At 34.9% G+C, this 23,956-nt stretch overlaps 2 protein-coding genes and 2 non-coding genes across 5 annotated transcripts; 3 read left to right on the forward strand and 1 right to left on the reverse strand.

Annotated features, from left to right (window-relative positions):
• The first annotated feature begins 3,018 nt into the window (after positions 1-3,018).
• LOC18031487 (S-formylglutathione hydrolase) lies at positions 3,019-7,353 on the forward strand. Its single transcript, XM_006421093.2, has 7 exons — positions 3,019-3,262; positions 3,644-3,761; positions 4,942-4,989; positions 5,519-5,715; positions 6,002-6,100; positions 6,183-6,248; positions 6,930-7,353. Exons 1-7 carry the CDS (start codon positions 3,116-3,118, stop codon positions 7,107-7,109), a joined length of 855 nt encoding a protein of 284 aa, XP_006421156.1. The 5' UTR covers positions 3,019-3,115; the 3' UTR covers positions 7,110-7,353.
• A 1,010-nt stretch (positions 7,354-8,363) lies between these two features.
• On the forward strand, positions 8,364-8,558 carry LOC112095537. The gene has a single exon (XR_002903913.1). It is a non-coding gene; the product is annotated as a U2 spliceosomal RNA (small nuclear RNA).
• A 2,217-nt stretch (positions 8,559-10,775) lies between these two features.
• Positions 10,776-10,970, forward strand: LOC112095534. The gene has a single exon (XR_002903910.1). It is a non-coding gene; the product is annotated as a U2 spliceosomal RNA (small nuclear RNA).
• A 1,053-nt stretch (positions 10,971-12,023) lies between these two features.
• Positions 12,024-23,720, reverse strand: LOC18033559 (DNA helicase INO80). Of its 2 annotated transcripts, XM_006421096.2 has the most exons (23): positions 23,399-23,720; positions 23,077-23,164; positions 22,473-22,842; positions 21,946-22,375; positions 21,627-21,827; positions 21,413-21,523; positions 20,391-20,821; positions 20,175-20,283; positions 19,986-20,066; positions 19,728-19,900; positions 19,044-19,169; positions 18,306-18,467; positions 18,163-18,220; positions 17,236-17,466; positions 16,927-17,073; positions 15,684-16,244; positions 15,331-15,588; positions 15,024-15,131; positions 14,528-14,622; positions 14,208-14,364; positions 13,590-13,787; positions 13,225-13,380; positions 12,024-12,836 (listed from the first exon to the last, which is right to left on the reverse strand). In XM_006421096.2, the coding sequence occupies exons 1-23, from the start codon at positions 23,459-23,461 to the stop codon at positions 12,576-12,578; spliced, it is 4,575 nt and encodes a 1,524-aa protein (XP_006421159.1). In that variant the 5' UTR covers positions 23,462-23,720; the 3' UTR covers positions 12,024-12,575. The 2 variants fall into 2 exon arrangements, with proteins under 2 accessions (XP_006421159.1, XP_024039662.1); XM_024183894.1 differs by lacking the exons at positions 12,024-12,836; positions 13,225-13,380; positions 13,590-13,787; positions 14,208-14,364 and adding an exon at positions 14,868-14,922 and having other exon boundaries at positions 14,543-14,622.
• Positions 23,721-23,956: the final 236 nt, after the last annotated feature.

Here is a 23,956-nt window from a genome sequence, read left to right on the forward strand (position 1 = left end):
GAGTAGGCCTTGCATTATGATCTTTAGCTTCATCCTCGCATGGTCTGTAGTAATAATTAATCATATTGAGCCATTAGGTATTAGATTTTTATATTAATATTATGGTTCTTTCAGTGGCATCCTTAACTCCGTTGACCGTTGGGACTCAACCGTGTAATTAATAATTCACGACAATAAGTAAATGAAAGAGTAAGTTTATGCATTTTAACCCCCCCAAAAAAAAAAATTCGTGGAGTAGATAGCGGAATAGTAATTATTCCATATTTTGGTTTTTTGAAATAAAATTTCTAAATTCAAAAACTAATATAATAAAATTATGTTACATTTTATAAGGTGAAGTGAAGTTAGTAAGATAATTATGATAACTATCCTCTCTTTCTCGATTATGTTTATGTCTACTCATGTCTGATTATTTTCTTTGATAATATCTCTCTAACATCAAGAACTCTGTTTGGACCAAGAAAAAGGGGTTATTTAAATATTTAGAAGCATAAGAGATACAAATTCAAGTGGTTTAGGATGATGATACGTACGTTAACAAGTGTCTAAACATAAGGTAGATCACATTAAACATTGTATTATATTTTATTTTAAAATATAAGATAGTGGGGGGCTTACTATTAGAGAATAAAATATGACTATCTTAAATTGAGATTATTATTTGTAATTTTTGCGAATAATATCTATTTTTCCAGTGATAAAGATCAATGATGTAGGGAGCTAAAATCTTTGAGAACAGGTGTAACTTTACTACTTTAGATGGTATTGACACCTGTAGAAGATGAACTCAAAACTATTTATAAAAGGCCAAGATTATGACAGGAAGAAGGGGGGCCAAAAAAATAGAGAACAACAGAATAATTACTTTGAAAAAAAAATTTAAAAATATAATTGGTTAAAATAAGCTTATGTTAAAATATTAAACAAAAAAAAATGTATTTATAAATAAAAGGATTCTTCAAAATAATTTATTAATTAATTATTTTTAATAGATTAAATTAATATATAGTTTAAATTTTTTTAATTACATTTTATAATGTGAAATTCTCCAAATAAAATAAGTAATTTCCTTTTCCTCTAAAAAAAATACTCTTTTCCAGTTCGAATATTAAAAATAAATTCTTAACCTATTAAAAATTGTAAATTTGATTTATAAAAGTTTTCATTTGCCTTTGAACAAAATATTTATTTTTCTTCTAATTTTAATGTATACGTGGATGAAATAGAATATTAAAAATTTATTGGAACTAAATAGTAAATAGAATTTCTAAGAGTGGCCAAATCGTCATTATTATTATTATTATTATTTTTGGGAATAATATTTTATTAACTACCATTTCTATTTGATGAAAAAAAAAACAAAAATAGAAAAATCTACACACGATAAAATATAAAAGCATTAGCTCCTTACACAGCGACCCGGTGAGCGACTCACTTCACCCTATGATCTGCTGAAAGAGCAAAGATCGTACACACACACACAGAACTCAACACAATCAATCAGAGAGAAATATGGAGACGAAGCCGACAGAGATAAGCTTAATAAGGTATTGACACCTGTAAAAAATAAACTCAAAATTATCCACAGAAAGGGCAAGATTATGACAGCAAGAAGGTGGCGAAAAAAATAGAGAACAACAGAATAATTATTTTTAAAAAAAAATTAATATAAATATGACTGGTTAAATTAATTATAAAATAAACTTATGTTAAAATATTAAACAGAAAATAATTATATTTATAACTCTTCAAAATAATTTATTTATTAATAGATTAAATTAATTTTTAGTTTTAAATTTTTTTAAATTATATTTTATAAGGTGAAAGTCTCCAAATAAAAATAAAGTAATTTCCTTTTCCTCTAAAAAAAAACAATACTCTTTTCTAGTTCAAATTATCAAATATTAAAAGCAAATTCTTAACCCATTAAAAATAGTAAATTTGATTTTTAAAAGTTTACATTTGTCTTCTAAAATATTTATTTTTTTATAATTTTAATATATACAAGGATGAAATAGAATATTAAAATTTTATTGGAATTAAATAGTGAAAAAAAATTAATTAATTAATTCTTTATTAATAATAAATAATTTTTTATTGATTAATAATATTTTATTTATTAATATATTAAATATTAAATAATAATTTATTTATTATTAAAAAGAAAGAGTGTTCAAAATAATTTATTTATTAATAGATTAAATTAATTTGTAGTTTAAATTTTTTAAATTAAAATTTATAAGGTGAAATTCTCTAAATAAAAATAAAGTAATTCCCTTTTCCTCTAAAAAAAAAAAAATCTTTTCCGGTTCAAATATTAAAAACAAATTCTTAACCCATTAAAAATAGTAAATTTGATTTTTAAAAGTTTACATTTGTCTTCTAAAATATTTATTTTTTTATAATTTTAATATATACAAGGATGAAATAGAATATTAAAATTTTATTGGAATTAAATAGTGAAAACAAATTAATTAATTATTAATAATAAATAATTTATTATTGATTAATAATATTTTATTTATTATATATTAAATATTAAATAATAATTTATTTATTATTAAAAAGAAAGAGTGTTCAAAATAATTTATTTATTAATAGATTAAATTAATTTGTAGTTTAAATTTTTTAAATTAAAATTTATAAGTTGAAATTCTCTAAATAAAAATAAAGTAATTCCCTTTTCCTCTAAAAAAAAAAAAAATCTTTTCCGGTTCAAATATTAAAAACAAATTCTTAACCCATTAAAAATAGTAAATTTGATTTTTAAAAGTTTACATTTGTCTTTAATAAAATATTTATTTTTCTTAAAATTTTAATATATACAAGGATGAAATAGAATATTAAAAATTTATTGGAATTAAATAGCAAATAGAATTTCTAAGAGTGACCAAATCGTTATTGTTATTTTTTTGGGAATAATATTTTATTAACTGCCATTTTTATTTGATGAAAGAAAACAAAAATAGAAAAATCAAAAATCTATCCACAGTACATTATAAAGCATTAGCCCATTACACAGTGAGTCAGTGACTCACTTCACTCTTTAATCTGCTGAAAGAACAAAGATCGTACACACACAGGGAGAGCTCAACACAATCAATCACAGAGAAAAATGGAGACGAAGCCGACAGAGATAAGCAGTTCTAAGATGTTCGGTGGATACAACAAAAGATTCAAGCATTTCAGTACAACACTGGGCTGCTCCATGAATTTCCACATCTACTTCCCTCCTTCTTCTTCTCCATCCTACAAATTCCCTGTACGTTTTTCTTTCTTTCTCGCTTACCCATTACTCACTTTCACTTGAATGTCAATTCCTCTCACAAAAAGTTTAAGTCTTTTGCTCTTCAATTCTTCCATTTATCCCTGCCTAGGTTTTCACTGTTCTGTTGACTAATGTGTTTAATTTGATGTTGTGTTTCTTAATCATTAATCTTTGTGCTGGGGTTAGGATGGTAAATTTGTAATTCTTGATCTTCTTCCGTAACATGTTTTATGATTGGGATTATTGATGCTAAAAAAGATGATTGATATTGATTGAATGGGAAAGGAACAGGATCAAGCATGTTTTGTGTTTGAATTTGGTAGAATTTTTTTTTTAATTGTGATCTAATTGGATCTGCTTTTATTATTTTTTCAGGTGCTTTACTGGCTCTCTGGTCTTACCTGCACTGATGAAAATTTTATAGCTAAGTCAGGAGCTCAACGTGCTGCTTCCGCTGAAGGTGTGGCTCTGATTGCCCCTGATACATCTCCAAGTAAGTCATCAACCATCAACAGTACTAGGACATTTTCAGAGCAGTTTCGAGATTCGCAACTTTTTTGCAATACTACTCTTTTTCATATTACCTGATGCAAATGTGCCACCTCTATCAAAAGACCTAGGCGTTGTTATTGAATGCTTTGTCTAGGTATTCTGACTGATAAACGGTGTGAGCATATTTGAAATGATTTGAGATGTCTTTAGCTTATTTGATGGGATGGTTGAGAGATTATATATATCTTGTTGGGCCTTTAAGTTTTTTAAGATTAGGATATATGAAAGATTTACAAAAGCTAAACCAAAACATAATGCAAATGGCAAGTCACTAAGTTTATGTAATAAGTGAGCTTACTAATCATCCAATCTCGCTTGTGAGATATAACTGGTTAACTTATTTGCATACTAAAGACCACTTTGATAGTTTAATAGGCATGAGTTGCTGTGTAGTATGCTGGATTTTGGAACTAAGCAAGATGTATTAGGTCATCAATTATGAAATTTGGCTTAAAAATTTAAGTAATTGTGAAACCAGAAGTTGGTGTCTTCTTCCTTTTCTTTCCATTTATTATTTTTTTTACTCAGGATTTTTGTATCATCAGTGTTTTATACAGTTTATTACATAATGAACTGTTCAAATATTGCTAATTCCTTTTTCCTCTGTCAGATTATTGGTTAAAATAGCTTTTTCCCCTTGTACTCTGAGAACTGAATAAGAGATTGCTCATACAGCTTCATCTCAATGAAAGCGGGATAAACCAAATCATTGTTCAAATAATATAGTGTTACAACTCATATCCAGTCCAAGAATGAGCAGTTGAGACTGTTTAAGTGTGGGCTTTCTAATGACTTATCACTTGACCATTAAGCTCAGAATTTGTTCTATCTATGCTTATGCTTCTTGATTCTCCTGTTACTTTTGTCCAGAACCTTAATATATATTTTTAAAAAAAATAGCATCATCGTTCAGAAAATTATAGATTTATTGAGCATCAACCAGCTCATAATTGTTTAACATGGTAGCTAGTCTTCAATGTCTTCTCACTGTACTGACTGTGACATTTCTTATTGGTATTGAAATAATATTAACATGAACTCTTCCCCAACTGCCAGTATATTTTGATAGTCTAAGGAACTGCTTATCTGACTTTGTCCTTTATTCCCTTATATAATTGCAGGAGGCCTGAATGTGGAAGGAGAGGCAGATAGCTGGGATTTTGGTGTAGGTATGCAATAAGGCCTTTCCCTTTAATGGTTGTCAGTCACAGCTTTACCACTATGGGCTTTAACCTTTTGTCATTTTGTGAATATTCTATACTAATCTGCATGTCATCCATATTAAAAGCTGTGGTGTAGTTCATCTTTGGTGGATGCACTGTCCTCAACCTAAATGGAAATAACAGCTATCATTATGATAGTCTAATTGGATAGGTCAGATTAATGTGGCTCATATATCTTCTTTGACTAAAAAATTATTGTAGAGAGAGAGAGAGAGAGAGAGAAGAATAGTTCTAGTTGCAACACATGGATTTGCTTCCGGTGAACCAGCTACATACTTCCATTTCTTCTGCCAATGTGATGCCGCAGACATATCTTTGCTGTAATTCTATTTTTATTTTTTCCAATGTTAATCAATCATGCATGTCAGTAAAAAGCATGCCTAAGTATTAGCCAGGAGAAGACCAGCTATGAATTGAGCTTTGAGTTTCAGTTTTGGAGCCTGAACTAAATTTCTTTGTTTTTCGTTCCATCTAGGTGCTGGATTTTATCTTAATGCTACACAGGAGAAGTGGAAGAACTGGCGTATGTATGACTATGTTGTCAAGGAATTGCCCAAACTTCTGAGTGAAAATTTTCCACAGCTTGAAACTTCTCGAGCATCCATATTTGGTCACTCAATGGGTGGGCATGGTGCTTTGACAATCTATCTGAAAAATCTTGACAAGTATAAGGTAGTTGGTTCTGATATTTACTTTCTTAACTGGAAAGTTTTAGTGTCAATTACTTGTTGAGGTTCTGTCATTTTTTCTATAGCGAGTAGCCTATTTAATTTTTCTGATATATAATATACATATAAATTTACGATGCTGGTTGAATTTTTCTTGGAATAGCTTAAAAATTCGAATTTAGTTTTCTTTTGGGCCTTGAGTGTTTCGTGATTTAGAACTTCCTGTCACATTATAAAAACTTCTAACTTCGGTTCTCTACTTATTTCTTGTATTTCTTGATTCTTTCCAGTCTGTATCTGCCTTTGCTCCAATTTGCAATCCTGTCAACTGTCCCTGGGGTCAGAAGGCTTTTACAAATTATCTTGGTAGTAACAAAGCTGATTGGGAGGTAAGATTCTCTGAGATCAAATTGTACCTTTTGCTGTATTCTTTGTGTTCTCAATGTGATAAATAATATCGCAAAAATGCAGGAATATGATGCGACATCTCTGGTTTCAAAGAACAAGAATGTATCTGCCACCATCTTGATTGATCAGGTAAGAAAGCAATGTATACCATTTTAATGTTCTGTTGGCTTAATATAGAATTGTTATCTTTTTGAAAACTTGTAGTGATTACTTAGAGCCTTGGATATCTTATTATTCTTCCCAAGTGAAGTAGGAAGTTGCCATGTAATGATAGCAGACCTCAAAAGTGTCAGCTAGTAGTTTGACAAGAATACGCATGTGTTTGAGAGTAATGGTTTATGCATATTGTTGGTCATTTGGTTCTGTATATAGGAGAAGGATGGTTTCTGGCAATCACCTTATATAACGTCAAAAATAACTTCCACTGATCTCTTTGTTATGAGTTCAAATATTTGCTGAAAGCATCCTCAAGGATAGTCTGTTCCTATAGTCCTTCGTATAAGATTACACATTAGTACTTTTAGGTGGTTGATACTTGCCAAAGAACATTAATATACCATATATCAGGGTGACATTATATGTGATATGCCAGCTAAGAATATTACTTGTCATATCCATTTACTCGTGTGATATGAACCTAAATTAAACGTTGCCTGTTGCGATGGGAAATTATTGACAAAAAAATAGCTGTCAAAATCTCAAAATTTGGTCTCTTCCCCAGCATTGGGAAAAATCATGCGGCATCATGTCACCGGCTTACCTTCAAAGTTTGTGTCAGGTCCTTTCTAATCTACAGCTGTGATTTTGCAGGGTCAGGATGACAAATTCTTGCCTGATCAGCTGTTCCCAAACAAGTTTGAGGAGGCATGCCGGAGTGCCAACGTTGCACTCTTGTTGCGATTTCAGCCTGGTTATGATCACTCCTACTTTTTCATTGCTACTTTCATTGATGATCACATCCACCATCATGCTCAAGCTCTTAGGCTTTAACTGCTTGAGATTTCCTGGTTCAGAAATCTGTGATGGTCACATCCGCCACCATGCTCAAGCTCCCAGGCTGTAACTTTTTAGATTTTGTGTTTTGAGAATCTGGAGCCATGTAAATCATTTAGACCAACTTTGAACTGTTTACTTGTATTGTCGGTCTGGTGTGTATGCTTTTGAACTACTGACAGAATTTGCAGTAATAAACTAAATGGTGGTGGAAATATATATATACATATAGGATTCTGTTGCTGTGTGTTATCGCCCTTGTGGACACATTATTCTTACACTTGGATAGAGAACTAATCCCAGCCATTTGTGACGTAAACCGAATTTTTAGGAGTTCAACTCAAATGCAAAGTATTTGGTAGTAAATAGAACAAAAATTTATTCACTTACGCTGGAAGATGATTTTTGTTTCAGCTTTACTTGCAAAACCAAATTTAAGATCGACCTTTTTCATTTTTATACCACTTGAAGAGATAAAACGGAGCACTAGCACTTTTACATACACGCCATAATAAGAGATCAAAGGAGCAGCAAAGGAAAGTCAGGGAAGAGGATCCGTTTGATTACGACAGACTTTGTGATGAGATGAATTTTTCGCCGTATGGTGCAGAATCCGAAAAAATATATAAAAGACTGATTCAACAAGCTGGAGAGCAAAACTGAGAGCAAATGGTATAATAAGTTACGAGAGGAATAGGAAACTTGCTAAAGAGAGAAGCATTAAGGCTAAGGGAAGATCGTCCTAAAAGAGGTCAAGATGCACTTGCTGCTGCTAAAGAGTGCATTTGGCTCGCAGGGAAAGCAAAGGAGCAACAACAATTTATTTGTTTAGTATTTTCCTTGATACAATCGAAGGGTATCACAGTTCTGTTAGGTTTTTGGGTCATGAGACAAGGAATGATTTTCATTATATTTGTTTCACCGTCACAAGTAGAATTTATACAACTAGTAGAAGAAGGGACAATGTTCTCTTCATTCATTACAAGGCCAGTTGTTTGCTTCGCAAGGCAAGCTACGCCTATTGGCTTTGCGTTGGGCTTGTCTTCAGATGTTTCTTGTGGGTTTCTCCGTGGGCTGTGCTTTACAACCAAATGGGCCGACCTTTTTTCGAAAAAGAGTTATTTCATCAACACGCAGCAGCAAGAATGCGTTAACAAACTCATTAAAATTCTTTGTCCCACATCGAGTAATCGAAAGAAACAAATATGCCTGGTCTGGGTTTAAAAGCAGAGCTGCAGCACGAGACTAAGCATACCTTTCTCGGCCTTTTGGCTAAGATCAAGTGTAGTATCTGTTCTTATCAGTTTAATATCTGATATGTGGATCATTGATCCACACGATATTAAATTAATTTTTTAAGGGGAGGTCTCATTGCGGTAGCTTGCTACTGCGAGCCCTAAGCGTCGCCCATGCGTTGCACTACAGCACGGGCCTGGCGCACCCTCCACCAACTCTTATGTTTCAAATTTTGGAAGTTTATCAGGATTTGGGTTGATTCTTATTTATCTTACTTTTCTTTTAAATAAATTGTCGATCGTTAAATTATTTCCGCAAGAGAAAAATGGTTACTTTTTTTTTTTTAATTTCTTTTTGAGTATTTGCTATGAACGTGCATCGTTAGTTTTATCACCGAAGTAAGAACAGCCAGAACCTAGACATCATACTCGAGGTTAGGTTTATATATGTCATGAGCATGTTTGAAAACTCAAAAGAAGTGGAATCTTGTATCAAATGAAATTGAGTTTTTTTAATTTGAGGCTGTTCAGGGAATCATTTGAAAGACCCAAGTCACCAAAATTTATTCACTATCCCCCATCATCATTTCAATATTCTGTGACTAGAACACTGGTTTTCGGTCTCGACCTCCTTGCAAGTGTAGAGATGAGTCTAAAATATTTCTGAATAGTCTAATATTTCAGTTCGCATCTCAACCTTAGCATGGGGGTGTATCATAAACAATTAATATCTGCAGAAAAGGACGAAAGGGTAGTCACGTACAACTTCTATGTACATCCCAATGTAAACCCACGAGCAGGATTTTTATTTATTTATTTATTCCTTTTTTCTTTTTCTTTTTTTTGGGTGCTTTGATGATTGTAGTTCTTTTTCCATTTATCAATCCAATTAACTGCGTTTCTCTCATATTTCCATTTTCTTCCAAAGCTTTTTTAGATTATTCAGCCAGGCTGAATAAATTATATAAACATAAGGTCATAGGCCGTACCTGAAATCACCATCTTCAGAAACAAATAAATTAATAAGGATATGAATGTATGTGCAATAACGCATCAAAAACTCTTAACTCAACACTGAATCCTAATATAAAGAAAACAACAAATCTTTTATCTTTCCTTATTAAAGATAACAATCCTGGTTATATATTAACAGCGCAACAAAAACTTCAAAAGCTCTCTGTATCTTGTAGCGTTTAGTCTATATTTCTTCAGTTGAAGATCAGAATGGAGGAAAAGCCAGAGCAGCCGAAGCCACCATCATCATCATCACATTGGTCTGACATCTGTTTGTTCTTCGTGGCGTAGGATTCTAATGGATTATATCCCAACATCCGAAGCAATTACTTGGCTCATTTTCCCTTCAAACCTCCACCCAGATGGTGCTTCTGATGGCTGCCGCTTCTATAGTCTCGACGAGAGAAAGTTTTACTTTCAGAAAAACAGTGTGTTCAAGGACTTTGGGAAGAGGCATTTGTATTGGTTCATCTCACGGATGGCTCGTAGTCTTAGATGAAACAGCCAATCCTTTTCTTTTGAATCCCTTCTCTTGTATCCGGATTCTCCTTCCTCCCCTGGAAACTCTTCTGGATGTTGTGTCCTCTTCCGAATCGGGTTAGAAAAGATTGCCAAGTAACCATTGCCCTGAGTGACCGATTTGTTATTATTTTTGTCAGCATTATGTCTAAAGCTGATTGGTTTGTCAAAGATACAGAGCTGACAGAGAGAAGCATTAAGGCTAAGGGAAGATCATCATAAAAGAGGTCAATATGCACTTGCTGTTGCTAAAGAGTTCATTTGGCTCGCAAGGAAAGCAAAGGAGCAACAACAATTTATTTGTTTAGTATTTTTCTTGATAGAACCCAGGGGTATCACAGTTCTGTTAGGTTTTTGGGTAATGAGACGAGGAATGATTTTCATTATATTTGCTTCACTACAACTAGTAGAAGAAGGGATTACCAAGCAATCTTACAAAAGGCCAGCAATGTTATCTTCATTAACTACAAGGCTGGTTGTTTACTCTGCAAGGCAAGATACGCCCATGGCTTTGCGTTAGGCTTCTCTTCAGATGTTTCTTGTGGGTTTCTCCGTGGGCTGCTTTACAACCAAATGGGCCGACCTTTTTTTCAAAAAAGAGTTTGAACTATTGATACCCTCCAACCACCTCTTACCCACTAAATAATTGAAATAAATAGTACTTCTTTTTTCAAACACTTTAATTTCTGAAATAAATTTGATGTCGTCTTCTTCCAAAATAAAATCCCTCATTTTCTTGCATCAGCACGCAGTAGCAAGAATGCAAGAATGTCCTTTCATCTTGATGTATTTTATTAACTAACTCATTAAAGTTCTTTGTCCCACATCGAGTGATCAAAAGAAACAAATATGCCTGGTCTGGGTTTAAAAGCAGAGCTGCAACACGAAGATAAGCATACCTTTCTCGGCCTTTTGGCTAAGATCAAGTGTAGTATCTGTTCTTATCAGTTTAATATCTGATATGTGGATCATCGATCCACACGATATTAAATTAATTTTTTAAGGGGAGGGCTCATTGCGGTAGCTTGCTACTGCGAGCCCTGAGCGTCGCCCATGCGTTGCACTACAGCACGGGCCTGGCGCACCCCACCAACTCTATGTTTCAAATTTGGGATTTGCGTTGCACTACAGCACGGGCCTGGCGCACCCCACCAACTCTATGTTTCAAATTTGGGATTTGTACACAGGACAACGAAATTCAGAATTTGGAAGATGGATTTTGAGTTCAAACAATGTAGAAAAACTTACCTTTAATCCGCCATGACTGCCGAGATCGTGTTAACTTTCTGGGTGGAAATAACTGACTGTCGGTCTCCACCAAAGATTCTTTCAGAATAAGAAACAGTTTAATCTACTTTACGGATGACGATTCTGGGGAATCAATTTACAACAATCCCTCTTTTGGTGGTCATGATAAGGGTTGTCTCCCGGGGCCCCAATATTTTGATGATCATCATCATAGATTGAAGATTGAACCACTTCCCTTCTGGGTCGTTCCTAATCCGTGGTAGCTAGACTTCTGAGTTTTGCATTCAGTGTTGAGCTGGAACTGTGTTCAACCGTACGATAATCTTTGTGCAACTTCAAACACAATTAGTGATCAAATGAACACAATTGGTTTCATGACACCTTTCAAATAAAAAGCGATTGATGTGTTATTGTTTGGGTCACTTGAGTAGAGTTCTTGCGAAGAATTATGTTTCACTAAATGAGGAAAAGACAATCTCTAGATGCATCAATCGTATACAATATACACACTTTTTAGCTTATAATAAAGAAATTGTGCATACAGTTTTTAAGGCATGAAACCTTTGACTACATAGTCTTAATGGCTACATAATTGACTAAGCACATTATATCCCCCGTCCATTTTTTTGGCTGTTATGAATATCACAATTTCCAGATTAATGATAAAGAAAATTTTCATAGAATAATGGATTATTAATTTATTAAGGATTTACTGCATTAGAAATGCGGATTCGTGGAGATCATGGTGAGAGTTGGTTACTTGAATCTGTAATTTAGGTTATTGAATTATCAGTAGCCTTTACTCAATTGTAATCCATAAACACGAACCTACGTAGAATTTGAGACATTAATAAACTGTTCAAAACTGAATTATCTCCCAGCCAAAAGCCCTAAATGCAAAATACAATGTGATCTCCATTTTTTATTAATCTTTGATCCACAATTTTGAGTGGAGATTAAAAAGTCAGCCAGTCAACACTCCAGGACAAACTCAGGAGAGAGAATAGAATGCTATAAACTGATCTGCTCACTATATTTCCTCAGCAAGATTCCTCAACCCCACAGCAACTTCTAGTCTGTGGGTGGGGGCAGCATTACAAGATCTTACAGATCTATATACAATCTCATACATCAAAACGAGGGAGTAACAATACTGCCTATGTATGCATACCTCAATCATCGTATGTGATCCTGGAATAATCTAGAAGCAATATTTTAAAGATAAATGATATATTTACATATTAATATATACACTCTGCTTTACTTACTCCCTCAATTATGCTCCAGCTGTAAAAAATTAGCTCTTCTGCTTTTGTCGCTCAATAAGGTGACCTTGCAATGCAAATCCAATAAGTCCCTGTAGCTTTCATCAATCAGGACACCCCCCCCAAAAAAAAATCTCCGAGTAATATCAGGTTAGTGTGTTTCTACTCTGCTGCTCCCATGTTCAACCACCCAAACCAAACTCGTTCATAGGTTGATACTGGGTCTGCTCTGACATTGTGGAGGGTGTGGCAGTAAATGCAGGTTCTAGATTTTCATTTATGCTCTTCTTTGGCCTCTTTACCCTCTTAGGTCTCTGCGATTGTGGATCAGCCGCTTGAAGAGGATCATCCAATTCATAGTCCATTACTGTTGATGCAGGTTCGTTTGTCTTTTGAGTACTCCGTGCCTTTGGAGTAGTTTGCTTGCCAGAAGCAGCTTTCCTCTGGACAGACAAATTTTTTATTTAGGATAGACGAAAAACAAAATAAGCAGCAAGCCTTATCCCTATTCACTAAATTCAATCACACGATAAATTACTCAGGATACTGAAGAATTTTCTGATTTAAATATTTTCACTAGATTATTACACCTCTAATAAATTTCTCATTTGTCTCTGGCTATAATGCTGATTGAGCTGGAAGCTATATAAATTCCGGCGGCTTTAATTAATATTAGCAGTATTCCAATCTAAGAGTTGACATTGAAATTCAACAAGCATTTGCTGGCGATAGACAACTAAGAGCTTAGAAGTGCATTCCATAAACCATTTTCTGTCTAGATCAAAACTGTCTTTATCATGGTACAAGTTTGAAAATTGAAAACCTCCGTACCTTTTTGTTACTGGATGATGCTTTTTCTAGATCTGGAGATGGCTCCTGTCCAGGAACCTGAGCTTCAACATTTGTCAAATCTTCCAAAGACGCATCACCTTCAGCATCTAATCGTATGGCCTTTGTTGGCTGTTTTCTCTTTGGTTTATCCTTAACCTGGAAGGAGGAAATGTATCGATAAGATTTAATCACAATTTAACATTTCTTTTTGTTTCTTTTTTCCACCCTTTATATTTCCCATTTGTCCTCCTTTCCTTTGACAGAAGAAGGTAGAGAGAGAGAACAGGAAAGGGTTATCCCAACAGAGGAAAAACCAGCTAAGTTCAACAAATTGCAGACAGATAATTAAAGATCGAAAAGCTGACCTGTACAGGAAGTTCTCTTAATTTCTGCTCCAATTGGGCATCATCCAGAAGCAAGGACACAACATCCTCAGGAGCCAAGATATCTCCCTGGACATGGCCACCTGTCATGACAAGCTGCTGCACAGTATTCTTCTGGCTAGCTCTTTGAAGAATCTTCTCTTCAACTGTCTCTTTACAAATAAGGCGGTAGACAGTAACCTACACCAAAACATATCCGCTTGAAAATATTTAACCCAAAATCCAATTTTTTTAAAAAATGATCCGCTAATGACTAATAAGCCAAGACCTAAAATTGAATCACACGATAACGGGGATTGAAAGGCTTTCAGAACAGGAGAGGACTACATATTTTTGTGTAACCCATGGGCCATTATTTGAAGGTGGACCAAAAAGATTGAAAAAAAAAAAAGTGACTTTGTCTTTATTGCCTATTACACAAATAAAAGACCAAACTAAGCATGCCCACAAACCCACACACACGGAAGATGCCTTATATGCAAAGATTCTCCTCATAAGCAAGAACATAATTGGCTGTCTTTCGACATTCATCAATCAATTTGCATGCCATTACCAATCATGGAAAAAATAAATAAATGACAGTTTCAGCCAGGAACTAACATCCTTTGTCTGACCCAACCGGTGAGCTCTGTCCATTGCCTGTAAATCCAATGTTGGATTCCAATCACTTTCATAAAAAATGACAGTGTCCGCAGCTGTCAAGTTAATCCCCAGTCCACCAGCTCTCGTACTCAGCAAGAAAACAAAAATATCACTCCTGCAACCGGGGAAAATAAGGATTGTTATTAAGGGGAAAGAAGGATTGTTATTAACTCTCAAGAAATCATCACATCACTTTCTATTAAAAAGAAAAAGAATGAAGCAAAATTGTTTAATTGAAGCTCCTCAAAATAACTATTGCATATAAATGAAATCCTTACCTATGCTGGAAATCTCGGACCATGTCTCGCCGGTCCATGATAGTGGAGGATCCATCAAGTCTGAGATACCTGTATTTCCTATAGTTCATATAATCCTAGAAATGTAAACAAGAGAGTTAGCACTACAACATGCTTTCTCAATAGGAGCTCCAAACATAAGAATACTCTAATTGACCACATCAGAGAATGAAGCAAACTCAAATGACAGTTCAATCACTGGATTAATTTGGCAGGGTCATAGAAATTTCTTAACCCACCATTCCCAAGAAGCTAATCAGGTAATTTAGCATTTAGGTTAATGACAGATTTAAAATGTCCCCAAGGCATTAAGCTTAGTTACTTTGATTTCAACAGCAGAGCAAAAGGTCAGGAGATCCAATCCAACTCGCACTAACCTTGAAGAGATAATTTAATTTGTGTATGTGCATGAATTAGAAAATGAAAAGATTGAAAATTGAAAAATCCATTAAGTTCATTGTGTTAAAATTATAAATACCTCAAGAATGTTGAGCATTTTTGTCATTTGAGCAAACAAGAGAACACGATGATTTTCCGCTCGCAAGCGTTTCAATAATATATCAAGAGTTTGAAGCTTCCCAGAGTCCTACATAGAAGTATGTAAACACCAAATGTAATGTCACATAGCAAGATAAGCGTCTTGCAGATGTGGAGGAAGAGCAAGAAAAGAAATGGAAAAAAAAAATACATATATATATATATGTAGAGAGAGAGTAACTTTCGCATGATCTCTTATTATATATATATATATATATATATATAGATGATAGAAGAAACATTCTTACAGTGAGCAACTTTGCAGGGTCAAAGCTTTGCATGGGTGGACAAGATCCAAATATCTGATACGTTAATTGAAGAGCTGGTTTTGCAACGGGCAACTCAGAATCAATTTCTTGAATTAATTGATGAGGACCACCTGGCTTTCTGGGACCAATATTTTCAGAGGTGCGAGCAAAACCAATCAACAACCTCTTCAACCAGGGATCATGTTGTTCTTCCGTCATTCTGTAAGTAAAATTTCTATCCGAGCATTGGACATTTATCTATCATGGAAAAGATTATAATGGTAAATAAAATTACTAAACATTAAACTGCCAAGATAACAAAATATGAGTAGATGACATCTACGAAAACATACTGGGGGAGCTTGAGCTTGTGGGATGAATGTGTAAGTTGCATTAAGAAGTTTAATGTTTGATAGAAGCCTCTCCTGATGAGATACAACTAAATCTTCACATGGATCATACCCAGGACCAATTGTGAATTTCCTTCTAAGCAAATTAGTCTCCGATCTTGATGGAATCAATAGCAATCGTGTGACAGCTCTTACTTTTCCCCTATCCGGATAATTTTCATTCAGTTCGCCATCCATGGCTTCCATGAAAACATCTAAGATACCATCCAAAAATTGGCGGTCCCATCTCAACATAGCGAATAATAATCTCTCCATAAAAGAACCTTTTGCCAGAAATGCAACCTCTGCTGGGGACAAATCCATCAAATGAGTAAAACCAAATGTCTCACTTTTGACAGGTGATGCATCTGAGCCACTTGCAAGTGAAAATATAGATTGATAAACATTTTCTGCACTGAATATATTGAATCGTTTCTGAAACAATTCTCTGGAGATTCCATGCCCCACAGCTGAACAGAGTATCTCGGAACTTTGAAGAATCTCTTGATGGACTATTTTTGGAATCTGGAGGAAAAAAAAAATAAATCTTTGGAATAAACAACCAACAGGAGTTTCGCAAATATTTACTATCATCAATATTTGATAAGGAATAAGATAATGTCTCTTTAAAGATAAAACTTCCGAAGATTTGCATAAATAGGTGGAGCATAAGGGATGGCAATGGGGCAGGGTGGGAGAAAGGAAGCCTTTCCCATTCCCTGCCCCATTATTTATATCCCATGCCTGAGTAGATTTGGTGGGGTAGGGTTTGGGAATGCCCATCTGGGGAAAGAATCATCAATCCCCCAGCCCATTCCCCAAAAGCACAACCCACTAGTGGCAGCCCCATGAGGGATTTGCCATTAATCAAGCAAAGAAAAAGCACCTAAGAAGCAGAAAAATTATCTAACAACCTCCCAATTCTCTTGACTAAAAAGGACAACCACCTTAAACACAATCAATACCGATGACCAAAAAGAAAAAGCAGTTGCCCAATTAATGGAACTAGGAATAAACCACAACTCAAAATCTAATCCTAAACATAAGCATCTCTTCCTCTCCACCAACCAACCCCCCACACACACAAACACAGAGACAATTACACAAAACAGAGGGGAAAAAATCAGATACAGCCCATGCATCAGCTAGTAAAGCATGCATAAAACAAGAGCAATTCCAGACAGACAGCAGGTGGAACCAGAAGTACCTTGTATTCTATAGGATTCCGAACCCCGGAAAAAGATATATCCTCTAACTCCCCGAATGGTGGAGGTAGAAGAGAATTTGGAATTTCTCCGAAATAGAGATACGAGCTTCCCTCATTTCTTTCGAACAACTCTGGATGGTTACATACCTGCCATTACAAACAGACGTCAATAAGTGCAACAAGCATTGAACCCATTCAAATCACAGATTTGATTAAAAACGTTATATGAATAAGTTAGTAGTGATGAAACCAATTATTTGAGTTAATGAAGCATAGAACAATAAAAGCCCAACAGAATTGACAAGTTACCTTTCTCAGCTGAATGACAATATTCATTAAATTCAGGATTTTTTTCTCATTAAGGTGGCCACGACTGTTGTCAAACAACCCAGCCAAAGATATCTTGTTCTTAATAGCTTGATAAAATGCCTGCTGTCGGGAACTTAACTTGCAGTGTACCATAACCTCAGTTTTTGTAGTCAGCTCAGAAATAACATCTTTCTTAACTCGTCTCAGCATAAAGGGTTTCAAAATTGCATGCTGTCAAAGACAGGGAAAAGATCAGTGACCACAAATTCATGTCCAAAACACCATCGTCAAATCCTAAAGATGGGGACAGGAAGAGCAGGACACCTTTACCAGCTAAAGAGACTATATTATTATATTGAAGAGGAGAAGGTGGCTTTCTTAATAAGCATAGATTTGCTAGAAAGAACCAGACGACGCAACCAACATACTTGAAGGTTGAAGATGCTATCAGATAATTTAGTGTAGCAGAGACCAAAATGATAAATAATAAATAAGTTGGGGAATTTCATTGACCTCACTTAAGGTAAAAATACATCCGAAATCTACATTGAGATATTGAATACCATCTTAAACTTTCCCTAAAACGCTGCAAAAACCTACCATGAGATTCATAAAGTTATCTGAAACCTCCCCAGCATAGAAGGTTTCTACCAACTCTTCAAAGCAACAAAATTCACCATATGGCACATTGATATGTTGGCATAGAAGACAAACTGATCAGAAACAGACCACGTATCACGTCATCTTTCCTTAACTGATTTTTCTTTTCTTTCTTCTTTTACAATACCCATTATATTTACCAAACATACACTCAATGCAGTAACAAAATTTCTTTAAAGCATCATATAACATGCATAACAAAATAAAAGCTGAACCAAAAGTTAAGTACTCAAGGTTGCGAAGAAACTACCATGAATGTGTACTCACCAATCTGTTAAGCTGGTGTTCATTTAAAGTACCCCCATGCTCCGCATGGCTCTCAATACTGATGAAAGATCATGAATAACAAAAATGTTAGTTTTCCTGTCAAATTTGTTCAAAGTGATCAGACATGAATGAGAAATATGTACCCTTTAGAGAACCACTCATTAAATTGTTCATGGCTGTCAAATAATGTTGGCATGATGAAATGCAAAAGGGCCCACAACTCTGCCATGTTGTTCTGGATAGGTGTACCGGTCAGAAGCAAGCGGTTCCGACAATTAAAACTAAGCAGAGTCTTCCACCTTATACTGTCCAATCAAAATTCAACCAGGTGTAAATGAGAATAAAAGAAATGGAAAGAACTAAAATATATGCAACACAGGATACAGAAAAAATTATCAATTACAAAGCATCCAACAGATACTACATATGAACATTGTATGCATAGTGTTTATTGAAAAAGAGTGTGTGTGTGTGTGTGTGTGTGAAGAATCTACTAACAATCACTTCTGACACAGTGAAAGCTTGATGAAAGTGGAAGATCAAAAAATATAATAATAAATTAGTAATTGAATAAAATAAAAATGAGAAAAAAATAAAAGCAGAAAGATGCTGCAAAAGTGACCAACCAGGTAAAGTAGCAAAACATCTAAATAAACATTTACAAGCTGGGACTCCCCAAGAAGCAACCAACTTTCCATTATTTATTTATTTATTTATTTTTAATTTATAGCAATGTTTCATTAAACCAACTTTCTAGAACATGTTCAGTAAATAAAATTCAATTTTGTGTACCAGCTCACTCAACAAAAGAAATGAAAATCATCTTGCGCAAAAATCTCATAACTCTAGCCACTAAATAAGCCTAAAGAGAAAAGGAGTACCTGTTAGAACTTTTGATGGCCTGAGCTTCATCTAAAACCATATATTGCCATTTGACACGACGAAAGTACTTCTCATCTGCCACAAGTAGCTGATAGCTGGTAATGAGAATATGAAACCCAGCATCCCTGTAAGAAATGGAAAAAGAACATTGATAATTGCATATGAATCATGGCTATAATTAAATGCTCTGGCAAAAAAATTATATAGAGGAAGACAAAACAGAAACAACAATCTTCTTAACAAGCTGACTTAATAAGTATTGAAACCATTCCGGGATCTAAGTTGAGGAAGTTAATCAATTACCAGAGCATCTGCAAAATTAAGTTTGATTTTGGAATGGGACTAACACAAATTTTCTTACGGTACCAGTATAAAATGATTTTACAATTTACTGGTAAAAAGATGATTCCCTTTCAAAGCCTTCTACAATTCCCCAAAATAAAGAAAATTCCAGTGAATGTTTAAGGTAGCAGTAACACTTGCTTAGGTTTAATAAAGTTGCTATGTAAATGGTACGGTCTTACATTCCTCATTCCAACAAATACAAGAGCTGTATTTCAAGCAATATCACTCCCACTACAAGGTGGTCATGTCAGAAGCATAATAGTATTGCACTTTCCAAAGAGGACATTAATGTCATTATCTTTCAGTAAAGTAAAGAACTGTCACTGATAGTATGCTACCTTCTATAAAGACGCTTTGGGTTGATATTTTTCCTAAGTACCATTCTTTCTTGAAGCCCACCCCAATATGGAAGAGTCTTCAAGTCAGGGCAGAAACGACTGATTTCATCGGCCCAATTATTCAACACAGATGCAGGCGCAACAACCAGAAAAGGACCCCATATATTTTTCTCCTGTGTAAGACGAAAAAGCAAGTTACTAGGGGAAAAATATATAGCTATAGAACACATTGATCTTGGACACCAATTAGAATTATACCTCAGCCAAATGAGCCAAGAAAGCCATGGCTTGAATGGTCTTTCCTAGACCCATTTCATCAGCAAGTATACCATTTAAACCCTGAAAGACAACAAGTGACCTTCACTATTAGCAATTATGTACAACCCATGCTCAACAAAGAAAAGAAAAGAAAAAGTAAATAAATAAAACCGTCCAGGACTGTATAACCTGTTCATAGCAATTAACTAGCCACTGGAGGCCCTTTAACTGGTATTCTTTGAGGGAACCTTTAAACAATTCTGGTGTTTGAACTGTTGATGTGACAGGCATGGTCGAGCTGCATAAGTTGGCAAATAAGTTCATTAACCATCCTAAGAAATAAAGTTTGTATACAACTAGTCAGCCGTAAATGGGATAAAGAGGAATAAAATAAAAAAATTTTACGGGTTATGTAGATCTATGTTGCCAGATCCTGCAACTGAGACATCCAGCATAGCAGCCTCAGTGTCAGCAGCTTCACGTAACTTTGAACATTCAGTATCAAAAGTATTGGTTAACATTTTCTGCTTAGAGACAGCATTTTGAGCAGCCTTCAAGGCCTCCTTTTTCAATTCAGCCTCCTCAGGATCCTCTTCCTCACCAGGTTCAAATTCTGAAGAGCTCAACAGCAATTCTTGGTCATTTGGTTTGTCATTGCCCACGGGCAAAACTTCAGACGGCTGTGAACTTGACTTGTTTTGCATAAAATGACTGTAAAGTTCTGTTTGTTGTATGAGAAAATTAAGCCTTTGCTGCTGTCTCTTTGCCTCTCGAAGCTCCTGCTCACGCTTCAAAGCTTCTGCAGCTTCTCTTTCTTCCCTTTTCCTCACTTCTGCCTGCACAGAAAGGGATTCACTATCACACAACAATATAAAACAAGGAGTTCCTGAATCCTCTGCTTACCTATTACCATACCAACATACACTAGTTAAACAATGGTTGTATGTTTAGTCTAATTCTTTTAATCCCTACTTTCCATTCAGATTCTAACATGTAGAATCAAACTCTTTTCAAGAAACTAATCATGGTAAAGAACATGATCTTGATAATTTTGCGACATGAGGATGCATTTCTAAATTACCAGCTGAATACTCTTGGAGGCTAAAGATCTGAATACTTACTAAAAATGAACCCAGGTTATTAACATACAACTATAATAAGATTATGGTCCATCACGCATGCATTAGCAACTACACCAATGACCAGACATGTCCTTTATATGCATATATATATATATATACACCACAACAAATATGGAGAAGCAACAAGAGAAAGAAAGACTAAACAAAAACATGCACACATCCGCAAAGCCCCATGTGACTTCTATTAATTTGAAACCATTGTACTTAACAAACACAATACTAATCTACAAGACAGCCCATTAGGTTTAATGGATAATAAAATTCACAAACAAAACAGAAGGATACCATCTCCTTATCAACTCGCTTCCAAAACAATAGCATGTCTCTAGCCAATTTCCTTGTGCGAATTGCAGCACCCCGCATCAACTTGAGCGACCTACTTACTTTCATTTTCACCTATTAAAAGTCAATTGCCAGTATAACATCAGGATAAGATACCAGAAGAATTATATTTAATAATAAAAATAGATCTGTAACTGCTCCATGGCATTATACGTGCCTCTCTCTGACAGGTCTCTGCAAATCTCTTGGCATCAATTTGTTGCTTCTTGTGAAAAGTGAAAAAAGTCTTATGATATTTCGGTATATCTTTTCTAACGATGTTGACCCAAACTTTGCCAATTTTCTCCATTTCCTCCTTCTCAATCACCGAAGGGTCTTTCTTTACCTTCACCTTCTTGGGTAAAGCTCGTTCAATTATCTGCAAACAAGGACATGAAATTTAGTTTTAAACAAAGAGAAAACAAAGTTCATCATGTACACAAACAAAAAGACAAACAATAGCTGTCAAATGATTATAATACAAAAGGAACAAATACCTCATATGTCTCTCCTTTTTCCAAAACTTTCACATAGTAAACCTGCAATATACCACCTTCTGACAAAATAGACCGTTGTATGCTTCCCGCCGCCCCCTCTGGGATGGAAGAGTTCCCAGTATCAGACACCTTAAGGCTGAACTTCTGGGGTGAGTTAGAGGCCACCAAGGCCTTCAATCTTGCCTGAAGTGATTCATATTGAGGTCGGGGCTCTCCCATCCCGACTCGACTTCTTGGCCCAAACCTTTTATCATTGGCCATCATTGCTGCTAAGGATCCTAAATCTAAAGTACCCTTCAGATAAAACTCCTCCACTTGAATATCTGAAAAGCTCGGCAAATTCAGAGATGGTGCCAACTTATCGTAACTCAGTGGAATCCTGAATGTGATACCCTCCCCAATATCCAAATAAGCAGGTTCGTACATTACTCTGCAAAGCGTAAATAATGAAAATGTATTTTTATGCACATTAGTCAATCACATCAAAATGAAAAACAAAGGCATAAGTAAATGCATTGGCAACATACTTGGGTGTAAATTCTGTCTCATGATAGTTTGTAGGCCTTCTAGGACTAATATCATTGAGCCAATCAGATGTTGTTTCCATTTCATATAACCCTCCTCGCTGCTCACTCCCCAACTTCCTAGTTTTTGAACCGCCCAAATTAGTCTTTGGAGCAGAAATCCCCACTCGAGGCAGAATTGGAGTCACTGGAGAATCCTTGATCCTCCTCTTGTACTTCTGGATATGTTCTCCAAGCATTGATCGATACCTCTCCTCCGATATGTGTGTCCCATAATATCCATCCTCATCTTCCTCTTCACTGTTGTGAGAACGCTTTTTCGTCTTCACCAAGTCAGACATGGTACCATTACTGTGATTCAGCTTTGCTCCACCTATTTAGTAATCAACAAACATTCATGAGCACAATGTATCAGCACATAAGTTCACAGCTTGGTAACCCAAATTCTCTATCATCATTAAAACTACTAAAACATTTATAATACATACTTCGAGTAAGTTGCTTGAAAAGAGTACAATATGGAGAAAAATGTTCAATTTAAGCATAAAACTGATATGCGTCCTCTTAATTTTTAAGTGAATAGAAAAAGGTTTAAAACAATGTGTACCTTGGCTACCTCTGCTCTCATCCTGACTACTATTCGCATAATAATCAAAATCATCATCTTGTTGTGGAAGTTTGAAGTTCATCAAAGACTACAATACAGCCCAAAAAACAAAAGGAAAAAAAAATAACACAACCATATAACAATCCACAATAAAAAATTAAACAGAAAAATCAATTGAACAAAATCGAACATAATTAATTCATCATAAAACCCAACAAAAAAAGACACAAAAAAATTAAAAACCCGAAATTAAAAAAAAAAATTGTCTTATAAAAAAATGAAGAGAACCCATTAACAAAGAGTAAGAACCCATGCGACAAACCTCAAGATTGAAGAGATTCGAATACGGTAACGAGTCCTTGGATTGATGCCTCCTCTGATCCATCTGAAAAGTAAAACCCAAACCCTAACCTAACCCTAACCCTAACGCTGTGTTTTCGAAAAGCATAAAAGAGAGAGAAAGAGGAACGACCCTAAACCTAGAATAGAAGATACGAGGAGAAAAGGACCATAGTGGAGACAGACGGTGTAGGATGCACCATGCGATGCTAACGTGAGCCGGGTTAGCGTCATTTGTTAACGTGTACTGCTAATTTTTTCCTTTTAATTTTTTTTTCGGATTTTGTTTAATCACAGAGATGGAGAACCTCTTTTTTTTTTTTTTTTTTTTTTTGGTGTATTTGAACTGAGCAGCACAAAGTTTGGAGACAGTGAGTGGTTTTTGGTAAGGTAAGGTCAGTTGTAGTATATGAGATTCGTGTTTGACCAAACTGAAGGATTTAGACCGTTCACAGCTAATAGTGCTTTGACTAGTTTTAAGGGATGATGGATTGATTTGTTAAAAGCCGTTGGATCCAATGACCGGATTTATTGTATTGTA

This window comes from Citrus clementina, unplaced genomic scaffold (assembly GCF_000493195.1).
Source record: "Citrus clementina cultivar Clemenules unplaced genomic scaffold, Citrus_clementina_v1.0 scaffold_9, whole genome shotgun sequence".
In the NCBI taxonomy this organism is placed as follows: Eukaryota; Viridiplantae; Streptophyta; class Magnoliopsida; order Sapindales; family Rutaceae; genus Citrus; species Citrus x clementina.

What these genes read in the sequence shown, in the direction of transcription:
- LOC18033559 (XM_006421096.2), bottom strand. Translation starts at nt 23,461, where the DNA reads ATGGATCAGAGGAGGCATCAATCCAAGGACTCGTTACCGTATTCGAAT. An exon ending in TAGTTAATTGCTATGAACAG is followed by an intron (nt 20,067 to 20,174) that starts GTTATACAGTCC and finishes GTTGTCTTTCAG; the next exon opens with GGTTTAAATGGTATACTTGC. An exon ending in ACCCTGCAAAGTTGCTCACT is followed by an intron (nt 15,132 to 15,330) that starts GTAAGAATGTTT and finishes ACTTCTATGTAG; the next exon opens with GACTCTGGGAAGCTTCAAAC.
- LOC18031487 (XM_006421093.2), top strand. Translation starts at nt 3,116, where the DNA reads ATGGAGACGAAGCCGACAGAGATAAGCAGTTCTAAGATGTTCGGTGGA. An exon ending in GTAACAAAGCTGATTGGGAG is followed by an intron (nt 6,101 to 6,182) that starts GTAAGATTCTCT and finishes GCAAAAATGCAG; the next exon opens with GAATATGATGCGACATCTCT. An exon ending in CCACCATCTTGATTGATCAG is followed by an intron (nt 6,249 to 6,929) that starts GTAAGAAAGCAA and finishes GTGATTTTGCAG; the next exon opens with GGTCAGGATGACAAATTCTT.